The 19,484-nt window shown below is 40.0% G+C and overlaps 1 protein-coding gene and 1 non-coding gene across 3 annotated transcripts; one reads left to right on the top strand and one right to left on the bottom strand.

Annotated features, from left to right (window-relative positions):
- Positions 1-3,299: 3,299 nt before the first annotated feature.
- On the bottom strand, positions 3,300-17,602 carry LOC139951554 (glycerol kinase-like). Of its 2 annotated transcripts, none has more exons than XM_071950496.1 (16): positions 17,100-17,602; positions 16,454-16,527; positions 15,655-15,839; positions 15,269-15,348; positions 14,935-15,072; positions 14,447-14,556; positions 13,406-13,508; positions 12,601-12,668; positions 10,946-11,069; positions 10,212-10,290; positions 8,267-8,363; positions 7,713-7,797; positions 7,019-7,139; positions 5,953-6,090; positions 5,303-5,389; positions 3,300-4,122 (listed from the first exon to the last, which is right to left on the bottom strand). In XM_071950496.1, the coding sequence occupies exons 1-16, from the start codon at positions 17,172-17,174 to the stop codon at positions 4,118-4,120; spliced, it is 1,569 nt and encodes a 522-aa protein (XP_071806597.1). In that variant the 5' UTR covers positions 17,175-17,602; the 3' UTR covers positions 3,300-4,117. The 2 variants fall into 2 exon arrangements, with proteins under 2 accessions (XP_071806597.1, XP_071806596.1); XM_071950495.1 differs by having other exon boundaries at positions 3,300-4,117.
- Trnas-aga (transfer RNA serine (anticodon AGA)) lies at positions 9,469-9,542 on the top strand. The gene has a single exon. It is a non-coding gene; the product is annotated as a tRNA-Ser (tRNA).
- Positions 17,603-19,484: the final 1,882 nt, after the last annotated feature.

Genomic DNA, 19,484 nt, shown 5'->3' with positions numbered 1-19,484 from the left:
GTAATATTTACTAGAACTATTTGAGTGTAATAACAATGACCATGGAGCCTGGACAATAACTTTGAAAAAATTGTTCAAATTTAAAAAAAAAATCATTCAATGTTTTGCTTGGCTGAGTACTTACTCGAGTGTATTCCAGTCGTGTGCGCACTGGCGTGGACACCGCGTAAAAATTCGATATGAACAAAACCACCAACCTAAGAATACACGTAGATCGATGCATCGAAAGCAGACGCGTCAACAACACGTGGCTACCCTGATAAAATTCGATAGGAAATCAAGTACCAAATGTAAAATGGTGATCGACTTTTTGAGAGAAGGTACAGGAAAAAAAAAAATTTTTTGGGGGGTACAAGTAAAAACAAAAATACACGCTCAGTTAGACCGTACAGTTAGCAAGCATCGTCAATTGCCCGAGTTCATTGGTGCATAACTTCGCTGTGGAAATAACAAAAAAGTTTCCTGGTATACTTGCATTGGCCGCAATTGATGATGCAACATGTACACGTGAAAGGCTCTCATTGGCCGAGAGTCATGCGCAGCGCGTCACGTGAGGAATTTCCCAATGCTTTTCTTAAAAGGCATGGTCTGTGACGTCATGTGCAACCAGTCTATAGACTGTGCAAGTCTCGCGCGCACCGGAGCGAGAAAACACGACAACTGAAGAACTTAATTTGTTTATGAATCAAATCTTTGCTTTAATTTTTTCTTAATGCCGAATCTGAACAACAAAAATACCCATAAGAGCTTGTTTAAACTAGTTTAGCTTTTTAACCAAATACACAATTATCGGTTAAAGTCTATGTATAGACAAAAGTGAAACTCTGGGACAAGGATGTTTGTTTGATCTGAAATGTTTTAAAACCCCTTTTGTAAATCTACGCCCGAATGTGAAACTACTGAAAGCTGGTTTATACGCGGACGCACGATGGTCGCAATGGCGTTAGATAAACGCGTGACGCACTTTAAAGAGGAAGCCGACGCCTAAGCGACCAATGAAAAGGCTTTCCACCCGGCGCGGCCAAAACAAGCGTCTGCGTAAGTTTCGTGATCGGAGATGGGCACAAATTCTTAATTTTTTACAAGTAACCTGACCTGAGGTCAAGTTTAAATATCGGTTTTTCTTCGTTATTATGTTGACTTTATTTTTACTTTATATATGTTGTTAATTAGTATTACATTTTTAACAACATATGTCATTTTTATGGTCATAAACTATATTAAACTAAAGTAATGGACGAAACAAAATCTCCCCAACGTAAAACTCCATAAGGTTGGGACCACAATGGTCCCGGAAGTTCAAATCTGCGCGAGACTTGCACAGTCTATTCCAGCAGAACGTCTTTGTGTAAGTTGAGCCGAAATGAATCTCATATTAACTACTCCAGTACCAACCCCTTGCCAGACGGTGAAATTAGAAACTAAATTTGGCTTGGTATCTCTAAAAAGGTTGAGATTTATTTGGTATCCTTTCTTGTACACCAATTAAAGCCATTCGAAACCAACTGACTATGAAGCTTGTGTGGTTTAACTTCATCCTCACTATTGGGTTTGTCTGCGGTGAGATGTGCAAGCCTGGTGAAGTGAACTACGGGAGATCATGTTATGAGTTACTGTTGGATAAGATGAAATGGTTGGAAGGTCAAAGTACGTGCTTTCGTGAAAAGGGTGGCGGTTTAGCAATACCCGACACTCGGGAGGAGAACCAGTTTATATTTGATACATTTAAAGATACAGCAGATTCCAATATTTGGATCGGCTGTAAGAAGTCTCACCAGAACGGTGAATGGTTGCAGTTGTGTACAGGGGGGCGTAGTAGGTGCACTTACAATAACTGGGGAGCAACGTTGCCCGACGCCCCTGATGATAAAGATTACTGTTCATACATGAAAGAAGGGGGTTTGTGGAGTAATGACTATTGCTACAAGCAGTACTCTGTGATCTGTGAACGCCACATCGCACCCTACTGCATGACAGCTGACAACACTGACCGTTTCTCATCCGCTTGTTTGAATAGTCCCTTCATCAAGGAGTTACCAATCAAAGGAGTTCTCGCATGTGGGTCTGCGTGCCGGGCTGAACCTCAATGCCTCTCCTTCAACGTGCGTGGTACTAGACGGGGCAGGAATCAGACCTGCCAGCTGAACAACAGAATACGCCGTGCAGATGTGCCTGATTATAAACTTTCAAATGAACGCCACTGCTATTACTTTGAGATTTAGACTCTTATTTCAAAACAGGAACACTAACAATTAGGCCTCCTTCAGTCTAGAATAGATTTGTGGTTTTGCTCCCTATAGTTACTGTGCAGCTTCGGCTGATGAGCCCAAGACGAGAGTGGCAGTTTCGGACGCAGTGGAAAAAAAACCCACACACGTTTGACTTTTGACAGTGGTGAGGTGCCTTTTGCCGAGCTCTCTTCTAAAAATTAAAGTTATCGCAAAGTCAATTTCAAACTGGGAGTCGATTCTCCCCAGAACACTTCGGACTGTACGGGGATAATCTCGGTTTCATCAGTTATTCGCTTGACGGCTGTGTGTTAACTTGCTAAGCTCGGACAATTAAAGGCAGTGGACACTATTGACAATTACTCAAAATAATTATCAGCATAAAACTTTACTTGGTAGCGAGTAATGGGGAGAGGTTGGTAGTATATATCATTGTGAGAAACAGCTCCCTCTGAAGTGACGTAGTTTTCGAGAAAGAAGTAATTTTCCACGAATTTGATTTCTAGACCTCAGATTTAGAATTTGAGGTCTCGAAATCAAGCATCTGAAAGCACACAACTCCGTGTGACAAAGGTGTTTTTTCTTTCATTATTATCTCGCAACTTCGACGACCAATTGAGCTCAAATTTTCACAGGTTTGTTATTTTATGCATATGTTGAGATACAGCAAGTGAGAAGACTGGTCGTTGACAATTACGTGTACCAATAGTGTCCACTGTCTTTAAGCAAAAGCGGGCAACCAATTTGTGATCGGTATGTGGTTGGTCCACTGCTGAACTATTTTGTAAATTTGAACTAAACGGGACGTCTGTTTATCAAACAAAAGGCCGGACTTTTTATAATCGTAGTATGAACTCTGCAACAGTTTGAATAGAGTGCGTCCCCTAGAGTTTCTTTTCAGATTATTTTTTTTTAGCCGAGAAAGCCGGTCGAAACTGGCCACGAGAAAAAAAAACACAAGCATATTAAAGAGCCACTTAAATTTATTTGAAATTGAATCATCTCAAAGAAGAAGAAATTATCAACACAAAAACTCTTAAAAAGAACAAATGCCACCATCTGAATTCTGAATACAATCGCCATTTTCACTCAATTTCATTTGTGTTTTAATTTAAATCACTTGAAATTAATAACATGTTCATCAATGAAAAAGCAGAGCATAATGAACATTTCATAAAAATATTAATTGATTTAATGGTGTATATAATAAAACAAAAAAAGCTTATGAGTTCCATCGCTACTTTATTTTCAAGAGAGTGATATATTTTAGGGAGAAGTATGATTTACTCTCACAAGGATTTGTTTCGGCAGTTTTCTTTTCTTTTGAGAGCAGCTACATTTATCAACATGCTCACATGCTCACTGCTCCTGACTTGACTATTTTTTTTTACTAACACAATGAGATGCATATGACGCCATTGCATGGGGTCAATAGGTCATATGCATTGGGGCCATCTTGAAAGTATACGCCAAATCTTGGGATACCAAGATACAGCTTAATGATAACACATGCTGCCAATATGGACGCCATGCTTTGGTTTTTATGCAATCTCCACCAAGTTTTATAGTTGTAGTTTCAAAATCATCAGCCCACCATGGTGGTTGCCCAGTGTTGCTTGGACTCGAGTTCATCGACAATCCTTAACCCTCCGATCATGCATGCGTATTGGACTTGCATATTATATGGGTTATTGGCAAGTTGTCAGATTATTGCACAAAACTGTACACTAATTGCATGGAAAGTTTCACACAGATTCCATGATTTGTTGAAGAATCTTCGACTTTGTTGAGAGAGATTCAAGGTCTTGATGAGATGATTTTGGCAAGGATGAGCACGCTGAAGGAACTCATGAGGTATAGACTGGCTGGAATACTTCTCAATATCACATCTAACCTAACCAAAAAATAATTAAAGAACAATCATTATAAATATCTGTTTTTATAGTTTAAGATAAAACATTTTTGGATGTAGCAAATTGCTTTGTATTTTAGTGTTTATGTTTTGTGTTCTGCATAGAGACTTATCATGCGATATATAAATGTCTCATGTTATTTTTAGCATTGGTCAAAATAACCTATTTTTGTATAATTATGAAAACTATGCCAGCCTGCAATATGAAATTATTTTATGAATGCATCTTTAAAATACAGCCAACAGTCAACCCTCCTACAGTTTGACAATTCCAAATCAGCCACTATGGTTTTGAATTATCGATATAAACTATGCCAGCCTGCAGTAAGATATCATGTTGGGAGTGCATTTACAAAGTACACAGTCAACCCTCCTACTGCCTGACCATTCAATTTCATCCATTGTGGTTTTGAATAATTTAATAGTTTATTACTTGATTAAAAATCTGTTAAAACTTGAAGATGTTTCTCTCAAAATAAATTCAACTTTTTACCGAAAAATAAATATATATTAAATTCCAGCGACATATAAATACAAACAAACTCTTGCAAGATAATAGAACATTTTTACATTTTACATGAAAAACCATCTAAAGAAGAAAAAAAAAACTGAAGCTCAACACAGGTGAGAAAAAGCAAACATATCAAACTAAAGGAAAAATTCATAAAATCCAACAGTCAAATAAGTACAAATAAAAACTGGCAAAACTTAATGCACCTACACATAATTATCACAGTCAACCTTCCTGCTCTCTGAGAAAAGCAAACTCAACAAGCTAAAGGGAAATTGATAACAGTCACACAAATACAATTACAAAATGGCAGAATAAAACAAAGACAGTTAACAGTGCATATATATTTAAAATCAATTAAATTGAAGTGGCTGAAAGTTCAAAATAAAAGCATACACAAAGAAAACTAGTCAGAGAGTAGGGTGGAGAGTAGTGAACATGATCAAGTGCCTTGCTTAAGGACACAAGTGTCGCAACTAGCCTAGTCACGACTGCCCAGGCAAGGATTCGAACCCACATTCTCTTAACTACAGAATTTGAGCCCATCGCCCTAGATCTGCCCGGCTACCATAGTTCAATGCTTTCAATTTGTTGATCATCTAATTTGAAACTGTTTCCCATTAGTAGGAGGGTTAATGTAGCCATTCTCACCTTGTGTAGATGCAGAGCTCTCTCCCCCCTCCCAGTTCATAGATTTCTTCACCGCCAACTTCCACTTACTGTAACGAGCGCTACGATCTGGAAAAAAAATCACACAGCAGCAGAATTAACAGGTGGCTAGAGGCAATTTGAGTCCTACGTTTTAGCGGCGGGTACTGCAAGATTAAATGAGGGAATAAAAAGGTAGTGACGAGTTCTTAAACGGCCGTTTTAAACCGGCAGGTTCATGGCCATGTGTTCTGTGAGGGCCTTTATCGCACTGCCACGACCCTTCAAGTTCGAGGTTTGAAGTATGTTTTCAAAAACTTTGTGAAAAATCTGTTTGCTGCGCATGGGTTGTGTGTACGCGCGCTTAGAAATAGATTACACGCTGTTTACTAACAGCTATGAATTGCGTTCTGCGTAATAATATTGGTGTACATGAGCTTGCGTGCCCGACACGCGGAAGCCAGCCGGTTATAAACAGCTCCAGCTGGTCATTATCAACTGTTTAAACACCTCCACGTGATGCGCTCTCCACCAATAAGAGTAGCGAAACTGTCTGTTTTTTTTATAGAATAGATGTTAAATTTGCATCGGGGTAAAGAACAATAATTGTTTTATCACCCTACAATGATGTATGTAAGCACTGTAGCACTCACTTTCTTCGGTGATAGTTGGTGAGAATACATCGGTGGTGATGGTTGTCAGATCTTCAGGTGCTAGACTCCATACCCCGACAGCGTGACCGGCCGCCATGGCAGCTCCTAGGGCCGTTGTCTCTGGCATAGACGGACGAACTAAAAGATGAAGAAATGATTTCAAGAGATCATTACAACATCATAAGCCATTTTGAGGTATTGTGGACACATAGGGCCTATCTATAGGCCTACAGCATACAGGGCACATTTTGGTAGTGCTGGGCGAATAGTGAAATTTTTGTATTCGGTTACTGCTGACCAACTATCCGAAATTAACCGGGTATTCAAATAATTTTTTTCGTCGTTTGAGGGCGCCATTAAACAGTGTCACTCGGTTCATTCATAAAAATAACCTAATTTAAAGATGGCGATTTGCAATTTTTTTATGGTGATTGATTCTCTGTGAAGGAAAACTTTCGTACCTTTGAACAATTTACGTCAGAAATGTCATTGTTTTAACTCTTCACGGAGGTGAGCATAGTTAAATACTTAATTTATGCTGTTTTAAGCTGTCTTAATAGAAGTTTCTTAAGGATTCAGACAAAACATTCCTATCAGTTGTCACCCGACGTCCGCGGATATTCGGATGTTCAAGAATATCCGTTTATAAATAGGTATTCGTGACCATTGCGGATATCCGGTTAAGAAAAAAAAGGCATTCGTGGTTTCGAATAGGAAAACCTGTTCGCCATTAACCGGATATTCAAATTATTCGCCCAGGCCTACTATTTGGTTTGGGTAAACTTTGTCTGAATATACCCAAACGAGTGTATTCTTGTTGCAGTTTTAACTGCAAAAGCGCACTGTGCGGACCTGTTTCTCAAAGCCCCCAGTGTGTAAACGGAAGCAAAGTGTGTAACCATAACTTGAACTGTCATGTGTGTGCAAACAGTCGCAGCAAGTATAAACCAGCCTTTATAATGTCTACCTACCTCAAAAAGTCATAGGCGGTGCTTAGTGGCTACTATTTGTTTGTTTTGTTAACTGTTTGTTTTTGTTGTTTGATTATTTTGCTGCTGTTTCTTACCGACGGGTATATTGAGTAAATCTGCCTGTAGCTGCATCAGGAGCTGATTGGCTGTCATTCCACCATCCACCTGCAGCCTGACCAATGGGATGCCAGAATCTTGATCCATGGCATCTAGGAGCTAGTAAAAAAAAGAACATGTACACAATAAACCCACCTACTTTGTGACCATTCAATATCATTAACCTTTTTTTAAATCTTTTTTTTTACTTTACTTAGTACACAGTCAACATTCCTACTATCTGGCCATTCATTACCATCCACTGTGGTTTTCAATGATAGACAAACTATGCCAGCCTGCAATATGATGTCATGTGGTGAATGCATTCTACACAGTACACAGTCAACCCTCCTACTGTATGACCATTCATTCACTTTATTTTTTTAATGATAGACAAACTATGCCAGCCAGCAATACGATATCATGTTTTGAATGAAGCTACACAATACACAGCCAACGCTCCTACTGTCTGCCATTCAAAAGCAACCACTTGGTTTTAAATAATTATTGTTATTAACTGCTCTGATAATTGAAACCAGAAATAAGCTAAACAAGAATACTAGAGTAGATAATTTCGATAATTAAGCGGTTGAAAGGTTTTCACTCATTGGAAAATGTGACAAAGACTTAAAGTCTTTCCATGGTAAAATAATAATTGTCTCCAATGAATGATTAAAGGGAACAGTTAAATACCTCCTTAGTCTGGAAGCAGACAGCCTCTAGCACAGCTCTTGCAATGTGTCCTTTGTTACTGTACTGAGTCAGACCACAGATTGTTCTGAAAAAAAAAAAAAAAGGTTAAAATCTCAAACTTTATCCAGCAGTTACTTTTGTGTGTGTAAATTTTTTTAAGTGCATCAGAGTATTTGTTTTTAAGGAATTGAACTCTAACCCATACTGCACACGCAAATACGTTGGTCGTCACATCACAATAATAACAATAATGGCGCCCTTTGTGATGGCTAGTGCAGGTACGTGCAAACATAGGATTCAAACTGCCTCTAGCTACAGGGCAATCTCGGTGGTCTAGTTGGTAAGACACTGCTCTAGAATTTCAAAGGTCTCACCTGGTAATATGCGTGTAATTTTGTTCACAGAGCTAAGGAAGGTAGGTACTACACAGTGCTAAGACATATTGGTGTAAGGGTACCCCCCCCCCCCCAAATTAATACAACTGTATCTGCATAACCTAACTTGAATAGTGCATATGTAAGCATGCTGAAGTGCTTTTTAAACTTATTACTCACCCTCGTGCGTCTGTCTGCCAGTACGGTGCATAGAGTCCAGAGAAAGCTGGAACGAAATAAACGCCTCCGCAATCTTCCACACTAGCGGCTAGCGATTCTGATGGAAAGGAAAACATAAACTCATTTAATTGTTAAAGACACTGGACACCTTTGTTGGTAATTGTCAAAGATCAGTCTTCTCACTTAGTGTATCTCAACAAATGCACAAAATAACAAACCTGTGAAAATTTGAACTCAATTAGTCAACGAAGCTGCGAGATAATAATGGAAGAAAAAACACCCTTGTCACACGAAGTTGCGTGCTTTCAGATGCTTGATTTCGGGACGTCAAAATCTAATTCTGAGGTCTCAAAATTAAATTCAAATATTCTAGTGGACAATTATTTCTTTCTCGAAAACTATATTACTTCAGAGGGAGCCGTTTCTCACAATGGTTTATACTATCAACAGCTCTCCATTGCTTGTTACCAAGTAAGTTTTTATGCTTACAATTATTTTGAGTAATTACCAATAGTGTCCAGTGCCTTTAAAGCCAACGGACACTTTCGGAACAGAACAAAAATTAAAAGCTCACAGATTTACAAATAACTTACAGGGTTTACAGTAGGTAATGGTGAAAGGCTTCCCTTGAAATATTTGTCCATGAAATGCTTACCTTTTTGAGTGAACACCAACACAATTTTAAATTCTCGATATCGAGAATAACGGATTTATTTGAAACAGATTTCATGAAACGGCGAAACATGGGTGGGTTTTCCCGTTATTTTCTCCCGACTCCGATGACCGATTGAGCCTAAATTTTCACAGGTTTGTTATTTTAGAGTTATATATAAGTTGTGATACACAAAGTGTGGGCCTTTGGACAATACTGTTTACCGAAAGTGTCCAATGGCTTTAAGTTCTTGATTATCCAGCAATAAAGAACCCAGAATTCTCCTCACTACCAGGTAGCTAGTGATTCTAAAGTAACAAGTAAATATTTCTTTGATACCTTTCTCGAAGATCACACTAGCTGCTGCATGTACTTACAACAACAGGACTCGGGAAAGTACTGAGTATACAGTGCTACACACATCGGTGTATATGGGTAAAAACCAAAAACTAATATTCTTTATCCCCGATGCAAATTTAACATCTATTAAATCGTTTGCAGTACCCGCTGCTAAAACATAGGATTCGAACTGCCTCTAGCTACCGGGCAATCTCGGTGGTCTAGTTGGTATGACACTGCTCTAGAATTGCAAAGGTCGTGGGTTCGAATCCCACCCGAGTAAAATGCCTGTGATTCTTTTTCACAGGACTTGGGAAAGTACTGAGTATACAGTGCTACACACATCGGTGTATATGGGTAAAAACCAAAAACTAATATTCGTTATCCCCGATGCAAATTTAACATCTATTAAATACTTACAACCAAGTACCAAGTAGGTTCTTATTGCCATTATTTTTAAAAGTGAGTACCAAACATAAACCTTTCCTTTAAGGAAACTTGTGGTGACACTGTTTGAGTTATCTCTCTTTTAATTTGTGGTTCTAAGAAGAACTAATACCCAACAATTTGGAACAGTACCAGAGCTGCCAATGTTTGCATATTGCCACCAGGAAGATGTTGTCCAATAATCAGGGGGATTTAGAACTATGTTCAACGTAACACGGACAAAGTTTCCATAATCGAGGACAACTTTCAAATTTGCTCATGAGAGCATGCAGAGACTGGCTTATTTTCTGCAGGGTCAGGGAGAGTTGGCAACTCTTGCTCAGGGCAGGCTATCTAGGGCTTTCTAGCAAAGAAATAAGGTGAATCGCATGACGAGCCTTAAACCAATCAGAAGGCAGAATCTTGGTACAAGGTGTCACAACAAATATTGGTTTGTTTTCAGGGAACTTTCTGCAGAATCAGGGAGAGTAGGAAGCTGTTGTTTACTTCTGTTCCTTGGCAACTTACCCACGTCTTTAGCCTCTTTAATGATTCCAAGATTGTCTCTAAGCCAACGGACTGCTGCTCCTGAGATGGCCACGGAACCCTACAATTAAATAATAAATAACAAGTAATGAACAACAACGGGAAACTGACTAGGTAAATTTGTAAATAATTTTGGGTTAAACAAAGAAAACATTGACAGGGGGTTGGGACTTGTATCTGCAAAATCTGGATTATCATGCCGATGTCATAGTGAAGTCTGTCCCTTCGGAGAGATATGTGACAGGCTGTTGCTAACATGGGCTGAAGCAGGATGATTCAAAAGAGGGCGCTATCAGCAGAAGTCTGCACACAGTATGCCGTGGGGACAAAACTTGGGGGCTAGAATCTCTTGTCACACTGGCACTCTACCAACTGAGCTATCTAGCCCTATGTTGGCAGTCTCCTTTTTTTGTCAATAACCTGGTTCGGGGGTGCTAGGTAATATGACAGGCGCACTATAGGGCCCAGTTTTATAGAGCTGCTTAACAGCTGGTCTTGTGCTACTGTGCAATTTCATTTCATAGCACTGGTAACGGTTAAGCAAACCAAAATATGTGCTATCCTTCTTGTGCTTACTGTATAAAAATGAATGATGTAGCTAACCTGTGAAATACACTTACACTGTGGCAAATTGTTCAACTATAGTTAGCACGAAAATTTGCTTAATGTAAGCAGCGCTGTGAAATTTGGTCTCATTGACACTTCAAAATGCTTACCTCTAGGGCATACGTTACAGGTGCATCCTTGCCTAATTGATAGGCCACTGTCGTCAGCAGACCGTTCTTAGACAAGACAGGTTCTTCTCCTGTGTTGTACAGCAAGAAACATCCAGTGCCATACCTAGTTACAAGGACAAGAACACTGGTAAGCAAAACACTGGTAAGCAAAACACTGGTAAGCAAAACACTGGTAAGCAAAACACTGGTAAGCAAAACACTGGTAAGCAAAACACTGGTAAGCAAAACACTGGTAAGCAAAACACTGGTAAGCAAAACACTGGTAAGCAAAACACTGGTAAGGCTGGTTCCTTGAATGTGACTTGCCATGCAATAGACCCTTCCCATGAAATATGTAAATTGCACGTAGCGCGTGCGCACTAACGTTTTGGTTGGCAAAACGAGGGAACATCGCGCTGTTTTGTACATGGCTAATGGGTGCGTGACGCAAACGCGACTGCGCGTCTGCTTAGTGCACAACTCTACGGCGTTTGCCAACCAACAGGGTCTGTACGCATGCGTGAATGTAATTAGCATATTTCATGGGATGGGTCCATTATTTGTTATATCTAATTTGTCACTGGCACTAGCCAGTTTGCCTTTGTGAATGTATAAAAATCAAATTGTATTTCTTAATGGTTTTTCTGTAAATTTTAACATATCTATTTGTTATGAATCTCTGTATTTTAAACTCACTTAAGCTTGTAGCTGCGATGTTTGGATGTTTTTTTAATAAACCAATAATAATAGTAAGAAAGAACAAAAAGAACCCAGGCTGCTTCAATCACAGAGAGGTTATGCTTACTTAGGGTCATACACCAAAATTGCTTGACCTTTATAACTTACTTGGTGAAAGCACTGAAGCCGATGTTAGTAAAAATTGTAAAAAAAAGGCATTCCTTTCAAAGAAACATGGTTTACCTTGAAGGGAATCCTTTAAAAAAAAGTTGTTTTCATCAAAATACATTTTATATCTGAGAAACGATACGTTCATGAAATTCTGTGGATTTGTGTCTGTTTGCAATAGCTGCAGCCAGAAATACAAATGGTACCCCCTGTCACTTTGATAAACAGTTAACAGTTCAATACATTAACAATATTCTCCTAAAGACGATCAGAGCATACTGATTGAGACGTTGAGTCTTTAAAGGCAGTGGACACTATTGGTAATTACTCAAAATAATTATTAGCATAAAATCTTTCTTGGTGACGAGAAATGGGGAGAGGTTGATGGTAAAAATCATTGTCAGAAACGGCTCCCTCTTAAGTGCCATAGTTTTCGAGAAAGAAGTAATTTTCCACAAATTTGATTTTGAGACCTCGGATTTAGAACTTGAGGTCTCGAAATCAACTATCTAAATGCACACAACTTCGTGTGACAAGGATTTTTTTTCTTTCATTACTATCTCGGAAGTTCGATGACCGATTGAGCTCAAATTTTCACAGGTTTGATTTTTTATTCATATGTTGAGATACACCAACTGTGAAGGCTAGTCTTTGACAATTACCAATAGTGTCCACTGCCTTTAACCACCGGTTCTTTTCAGAAGCAACAGTACTCGAGAGAGATTTTCACATGGTGTTATCGCAAACCTCTCTTCGTTATACTTCCACTATGCAAAGTTTGAAATCCTACTCACAATAAAATCACTTACGTGTTCTTGGCCATGCCTTTCTTGAGGCACGTCTGACCAACGAGAGCTGCTTGCTGATCACCAAGGATCTACAAACAAGAGGAGAAACCAAACACGAGAGGTTGAAATAATCGATAGGGGCCCGGGGCAGCCAGAGTTCTCTGCATGAATGTTATAAGTTATCACACAAGCGCGAGTGGAATACGGAAAATGTAGTGTTTCTGCGACCCATATCCAACCAGGCTAATGGCCAAGCTGGATATTGGACGCAGACGTGCTATATTTTCCGTATTTCCACAAGTGCGCATGTGATAACGTTTTTATCTTCAAGCAAACTTGGCGCATGGCTTAAAACACACAAGACGCAGGTAGTGATATTAGCCGTGCAATATAGGTTTTTATCACCACTCCATTCTGCAATTCCGATTGGTGACTTAGTGCGTACTTGAAGATAAGTAAGCTTATCGGGCAAAAGAATTGCATGCACATATGCGCTAAAATTGCTTTTTACTTTAGATCTAACTCACAAAAAAAATCATCAATGTAACACTATTAAAAATGATCTAGATAATGCAAAGTAAAGATTTTAAATCAAGATAAAAACTAAACAGAAAAACATTGAGGCGATTTAGCTTTCTTAGGCCAATTTAAAAAACAATGTGGTCCAGAACGCCTCACAGTTTCGAAAATCCTGGGGAGAACCCCCCAGCAGTGGAGCATGTCTAAAACGCCCACAGCACAATACCACCCAACGTTTCCTCCACTGTCACCAAAGAGCTCAAACTTGGCATCCTCAGGAAAAGATTGCAATCAACGATAAACTCACCCCTGATATTGGGACTCCCTTGAGGGCGCCCTCTACCATGTTCCCATAAACCTCAGCTGAACTTCGAATCTCCGGTAAGACGCTCTTAGGAATGTCAAAAAAGCTGCAAAAAGAGATTAATTTATGTTTTATAAAAGGTACGAATGTTTTTAAATTTGTCTAAATAAAAATTCAAGTTGGGGATGGTTGTTCCTGTCGTTCTAAAACAGAAAGAAAAATCCTCTTTCAGGCCCGATACTTGCCTTGATGCCCTTGAAATGCTCCATTCAATATTTGAAATGTCCTCATAGGATGCCCTTTACCAAGGAGAAAATGCCTTGGTGCTCTTACCCTTTCAAAAACAAAGCATCCAGGCCTGCTCTTTGTTTTTTTAAAATCAGAATTGTTCTAGCTCCCACTTACATGTATCTTCAAAACTTTAGTTTTTTTTCTTCTACTTCTTAATTTTTAGCTGCATGATGATCTTGTCATGAACCAAACCAATGTAAATGTTGCGTTAAAGGCAGTGGACACTATTGGTAATTACTCAAAATAATTATTAGCATAAAACCTCACTTGGTAACGAGTAATGGGGAGAGGTTACATGGTATAAAACAATGTGAGAAACGGCTCCCTCTGAAGTAACGTAGTTTTCGAGAAACAAGCAATTTTCCACGAACTTGATTTCGAGACCTCAAAGTTGGAATTTGACGTCTCGAAATCAAGCATCTGAAAGCACACACCTTTGTCTGACAAGGGTGTTTTTTCTCTCACTATTATCTCGCAACTTCAACGACCGATTGAGCTCAAATTTTCACAGGTTGGTTATTTTATGCACATGTTGAGAAACACAAAGTGAGAAGATTGGTCTTTGAAACCAAAATTTATTCGGGTCGCCTCGAGTGCTCCTAATCTTATTGGTTCCGAGCGACCCTGGCACGCCTGTCTGAAAGGTGTGTTACAGTCATGTCACACAAAGCGATTAACAGGCAAAAGGGTGCAGGCAATCTCCAAGAAGAGAATCTATTCACATGGGGATCATGATGAGGCCTTGTTTCTTACCTGCATAGTTTGTCATCCCACTGTAGTGTCTTGATGTTCATCAGCATTGTACGACTGGCATTGGTCGAATCAGTAATGTGAAGTCCGCCATCCTTGCCCCCGGTAAAATTCTGGTATGAAGAAACAAAATGTCTCATTAGAGAAAAAAACTTCAACTCAACTCAACAGATAATAGCCTAGAGCCCTTTTTACACTGTAATCCACAGCGAATATAGCCGAGGTGAGGACCTAGAAAATTTTACCACAGGTTTCCCCACGATCATCCTGAGCCCAACAACTTGGCCGGCCTAGCAAAATTGCCCACATGTGGCGTGAGGCTGTAGGACGTGGACACAAGAGATTGGCGCGATGAACCCTTGCTGTCTCTGCGGTTGTTTGATTGATTTCCCCAATGCACTTGTCCTGTATCCCATTTCCCTATTGGGAAACAGTCAGGTAGGGACTAAAATCCCAACCAGCATATCTGACATTGGGCTAGGCTTTCTTACCCACATGAGCCAGGAGTCGATTGTACCGAAGCAGCACCTGTTTTCATCGACAGCTTTCCTGACATCAGCTGAGTTATCTAGAATCCATCGGAGCTTCACTGCACTGAAGTATGTCGACAGAGGAAGACCACAAAGCGACTTTGGTAAAACAAACAAAAACGACAATCAGACAGGAATTATTTAAGTGAAATACAAAACCCCAAACCTAGGTTTTCGAGTTGTGAAGATTTTCATTTTAATACGATTGCTAGTTCTGTAGACCGTCTCTCAGGGGGAGGAATTACGATGGTGTCGAGGAGGGGGGGGGGGAGGGGGGGGGGGGGACTTGGCTTACCTGCAAATGGTCTTTGTTTTGTCCCGGTGTTTTCTCTATGAGTTTCTGAACTGTCGTTGCAGTGCGTGTATCCAACCAAACTGAGCATGGGCAAAAAGAAATGAATTGTGACAACAATGACTACATGTTTACCTTTGGTTAATTTTGAGGCAGTAAAGGCTTTGCGCTTCATGCTCCCAAAGGCTTCACGCTCACTCACGTCACTAGGCTCCCCAGGCCCCCAGCAGTTTTCAGTTTTTAAAGTTGGAGAACACTCCCCATGATCCTTACTAAATACGGGAAACAGTGACTCTCGTGGCCCACACACCATAAAGGCTTTGCACTTCACCCTCCCCAACCTTTAATTTTCAAAGTAGGATGGAACACTGCCCTCCCATGATCCTTACTGATTGCGGGAAACAGCGGCTCTCCGGTGATTCGATCCCAGACTACAGTAGACTCTCTCTGATTGGTGATTCCGATCGCTTTAATGTTGATGGGATCGATGTTCATCTTCTGCAGGTTCTCCACGACACGCTCGATGCACTCCGAGCAAGTTGCTAAGATCTCCTTCGGATCTTCTTCCACCCATCTGCAATAACAAATATTTATAAATCAATAAATGCTCTAGAATTGCAAAGGTTTTGGGTTTGAATCCCTCCCTAGATATGCCTGTGATTTGTTTTTCTTCACAGAACTCAACTCGGGAAAGTACCGTGTACACTACACAGTGCTGTATGGTAAAACCAAATTAATTGCAATAATGTTACTAGTGTTACCCTCCTCCTCGTTGTCGGGAGGAGGGTTATGTTATCGCAACTATAACCCAAATTAGTATTTTTTATCCCGATGCAAATTTAACAAACTCTATTAATTCAACAATTCTTATATTAGTAAGAATACTTTTGTTGAGCTTAACTTCTTTTTGTGTTGAATCAGCTCTATTCGTAGTTGCCATGATTGTAAACCCTTGATCCTCTGCCGTCAAATCGAGTGCCGATCGGGAGGATCTAGGGTTACGATCATCACAACTACTCATGGATAACTTTCCGTATCACGCCACCACCTTTTCACACATTTTCACAAAAGAGATATCTCATTGAAGTTAGATACTATACTATTTTATATCAAATGAAAACGTGATGGCGTGACACAGAAACTTTCCCCTACTCTATTCAGTGGGAAACTTTGCCTGAAATTGCTTACCCTTCTTTTGGGAAAGACTGTTTAACTTCCACTTGATGGTAGCTCAAAAGTTCTGAGGTCTTGCTGGCGAAAACCTGAAAAGATAACAAATAAATCAAGAGTGTAGAGAAATGCTGCTCGAAACTTGGAAATAAGTAGGACAGACATTTTAACAACCAACAACACACAGCAGTCATGACATGGTTTGGAGGCATAAAGCCATGGAGGAAAGAAGTTTTGGACAACTTTCCGTAAGGCGCCACCACTTTTTCACTCATTTTTACAAAAAGGGATATATCAATCAGGTAAATTAGATACTATATTATTTTATATCGAATGAAAAAGTGGTGGAGCCATTCGAAACTTTTCTGAAGTTTTAAAACCTAACCGGTTTTGGCATATACCCACTCTCTCTCTCGGAATCAATGGGGTAGGCCCTACTGCTGTTCTGATGTAAGGGTTGTAAACTTACTGAGTGTGGTAATATTTAATAATATATTATAAAACTTACTTAGCAGTTAGCTTAATTTCGTGTCAGTTTAAGTTAGTTTGATATAGCTCCATGGTTTATCATCACTTCATTAGGCGTCTTTGTCCATCATAAATAAACTCAAACTTCAATCACAAAAAGTTCTGAAAACAATCTAAATTATAAATGGCTATTTACCAAGAATCTAGTGCTGCTTGTTCCTTGATCAATCGCCCCAACAAGTGGCCCGAAATCCGTCTCCTTTTGCGCCATGTCTGAACTCTTGATGATCCACAGAGAATCTCACAGTTAATGAAGAGTTGCGCTGACCCTTGCAGAATTCCTGGGACAGTTTTCAAGCTCAGGGCTGTAAAAACACTTATTTAATTACAATAATACTCGAACGGTGCTGCAACTTAACAGTTTTCTGTACACCGAAAAGAACAAAACAGATGTGTGTCCTTGACTCGAGCTAGCGCTAGGGTCACAGCAACGAACCTAGACTCCTCACTTCAGCACAACTTTAGGGTCGACTGGGTCAACATTTACCCTTGTTTGTGTGCCCATAGTTTGCTGTAGATAAACCCCAGCATGCAATAAAGTAAGTCTTGGGGGTGTGTCTGTTTACTTCAGGATATAAAAGAAAGGCAAACAGACTCAGCTGAGCTAACGTAAACACACATTACCTCCCCTGTGTTACTCCATTACTCCATGATTTATTGAACCAGACCATCTAGCGCTTCACCGTTTTTAATGCATGCATTGTTTACTTTGCAGAGTACAGGTGCCAGACGTAAATAACCAGCAGCGTGTGGGGGATGCAGACAACCTCGACTGCACCCCGTTTTGTTGTAAAAACACTAAATTATGCGAGGTCGAGAAACGCTGACACGAGGTTACAGATGGGTTTTTTTTTTTTGGGGGGGGGGTCAACAACTTTCAACCTATGACCTGAGAGTGTTATAACTGCACACAGTTTCGAATAAGTATTTCGACACGTGGGGGACCCCACCCCGGCCGCGCTTTCTGCACGAAATTGCTACCACAGCCGTACCCGGTAATTCTCTTCGATGTCAGTTTCTTCTCTTAATCGATTAAAAGAGGGAGTCCTTAAAGGGACACATTGCCTTGGATCGGACGAGTGGGTCTATTAAAAGCGTCTGAACCCGTTTGTTATGAAATGCATATGGTTAGAAAGATGTTTTAAAAGTAGAATATAATGATCCACACAAGTATCACTCGAAACTGCACGGTTTTCCTTTTACGTCGCGAACTATCACGGTCGGCCATTTATGGGAGTCAAAATTTTGACTCCCATAAATGGCCGACCGTGTTAGTCGACAGGGTAAAAAGAAAACCACGCAATTTCGAGGCATATTTGTGTAGATCATTGTATTCTACTTTTACAATATCTTTCTAACCATACACATTTTACAACAAACGGTTACAGAACGATTTTCAAATACCAACTCGACCGATCCAAGGCAATGTGTTCCTTTAAAACAAAAAATCAGAAACATTTTTTTGAGGATGCCATGCTGATGTGCAGAAAAGAAAAAAATCAAAACCAGGCAGGGTCCGGCGGCCCGAAGTGTAAATTAAAATTAACTTTGTTTTCATTACGAAATATTTAATTATTGCTTTCCACAATTCCCAAAAGCTCAGGTAAAAAGGCAAAAAGGTGAGCCTATAAACTAGGTAGTATTATAATTAGACTAGGCCTATTGATGTTATAATGGATAGCAAACTATGACAGGGCTCGGGATGAATACAATTTCTAGACATCTGAATTCAGACTTTTCAAAAAGTTTGCCTTGTGGTAAAAGAACAAAAACATATGTTGTTCCCCCAGGGCAAAATTTAAGGTGGAATTTCCATCATTCAGTGCTGGTCAGATCAATCAAACGCCAGCAGTGACTCAGGGTCAAAAGGTTCAGCCTAACGAAAGTCAAGGGACGACGGATCGAACACGTGGTGGATTTCCACCTCACGGATTAATAGGTGCGTTCGTTTAGCTTCCCCAGGTCGATCCCGGTGTGTGGCGGTTTTTTTCCCAGGACGAACGTGTGCAGATAATAACTCACGTTCGTCCTAGAAAAAAAAAAAACCCGTCACACACCGGGGTTGACCCAGGGAAGCTAAACGAACGCACCCATAGACTCAGTCCTCCGATGACGTCACACACCAGGTACTCAAAAGCCGATACCTATTATAACCATGCTGGACCGTTTTGTAAGTCACATTGTCTCCGAGTCAATATCGCAACTTCATGTTTACATGTGTTTACTCGACGATAACCACGGAGAAATGGTAATTTAAAGACCCTGTAACATTTTTTGTTTTGCAGGCAAATGGGGGGGGGGGGGGGGGTACGAGTGTGGCATCTTCCATAAATGAATTTTTGTGTGGGTTATGGTGATTTCATGATTGTGAAATCTTCCATAAAATATGAACTTTTTGAGATGAGCCCTTTCTTCATCATGAAAGTGCATGCAATCTCTGGATTTAATGTGTTCTTCTTTGACTCCTAAAGGAGGAGCTATGATGTAGTAAACCCATAGGCTACCTGTTGCTCTGTGTTTT

This window comes from Asterias amurensis, chromosome 19 (genome assembly GCF_032118995.1).
Source record: "Asterias amurensis chromosome 19, ASM3211899v1".
Taxonomy (NCBI): Eukaryota; Metazoa; Echinodermata; class Asteroidea; order Forcipulatida; family Asteriidae; genus Asterias; species Asterias amurensis.
Note: the sequence above shows the minus strand (reverse complement) of the source record. Positions and strands in the feature narration are given on the sequence as shown.

Bases quoted from the DNA above. Each gene is read 5' to 3' on its own strand.
- LOC139951554 (XM_071950495.1), bottom strand. From the start codon at position 17,174: ATGGCGCAAAAGGAGACGGATTTCGGGCCACTTGTTGGGGCGATTGAT. The intron at 10,291-10,945 runs GTAAGCATTTTG...ATTTAATTGTAG, and splicing joins CTGTAACGTATGCCCTAGAG to GGTTCCGTGGCCATCTCAGG. The intron at 5,390-5,952 runs GTGAGTGCTACA...TTTTTTTTCCAG, and splicing joins ACCAACTATCACCGAAGAAA to ATCGTAGCGCTCGTTACAGT.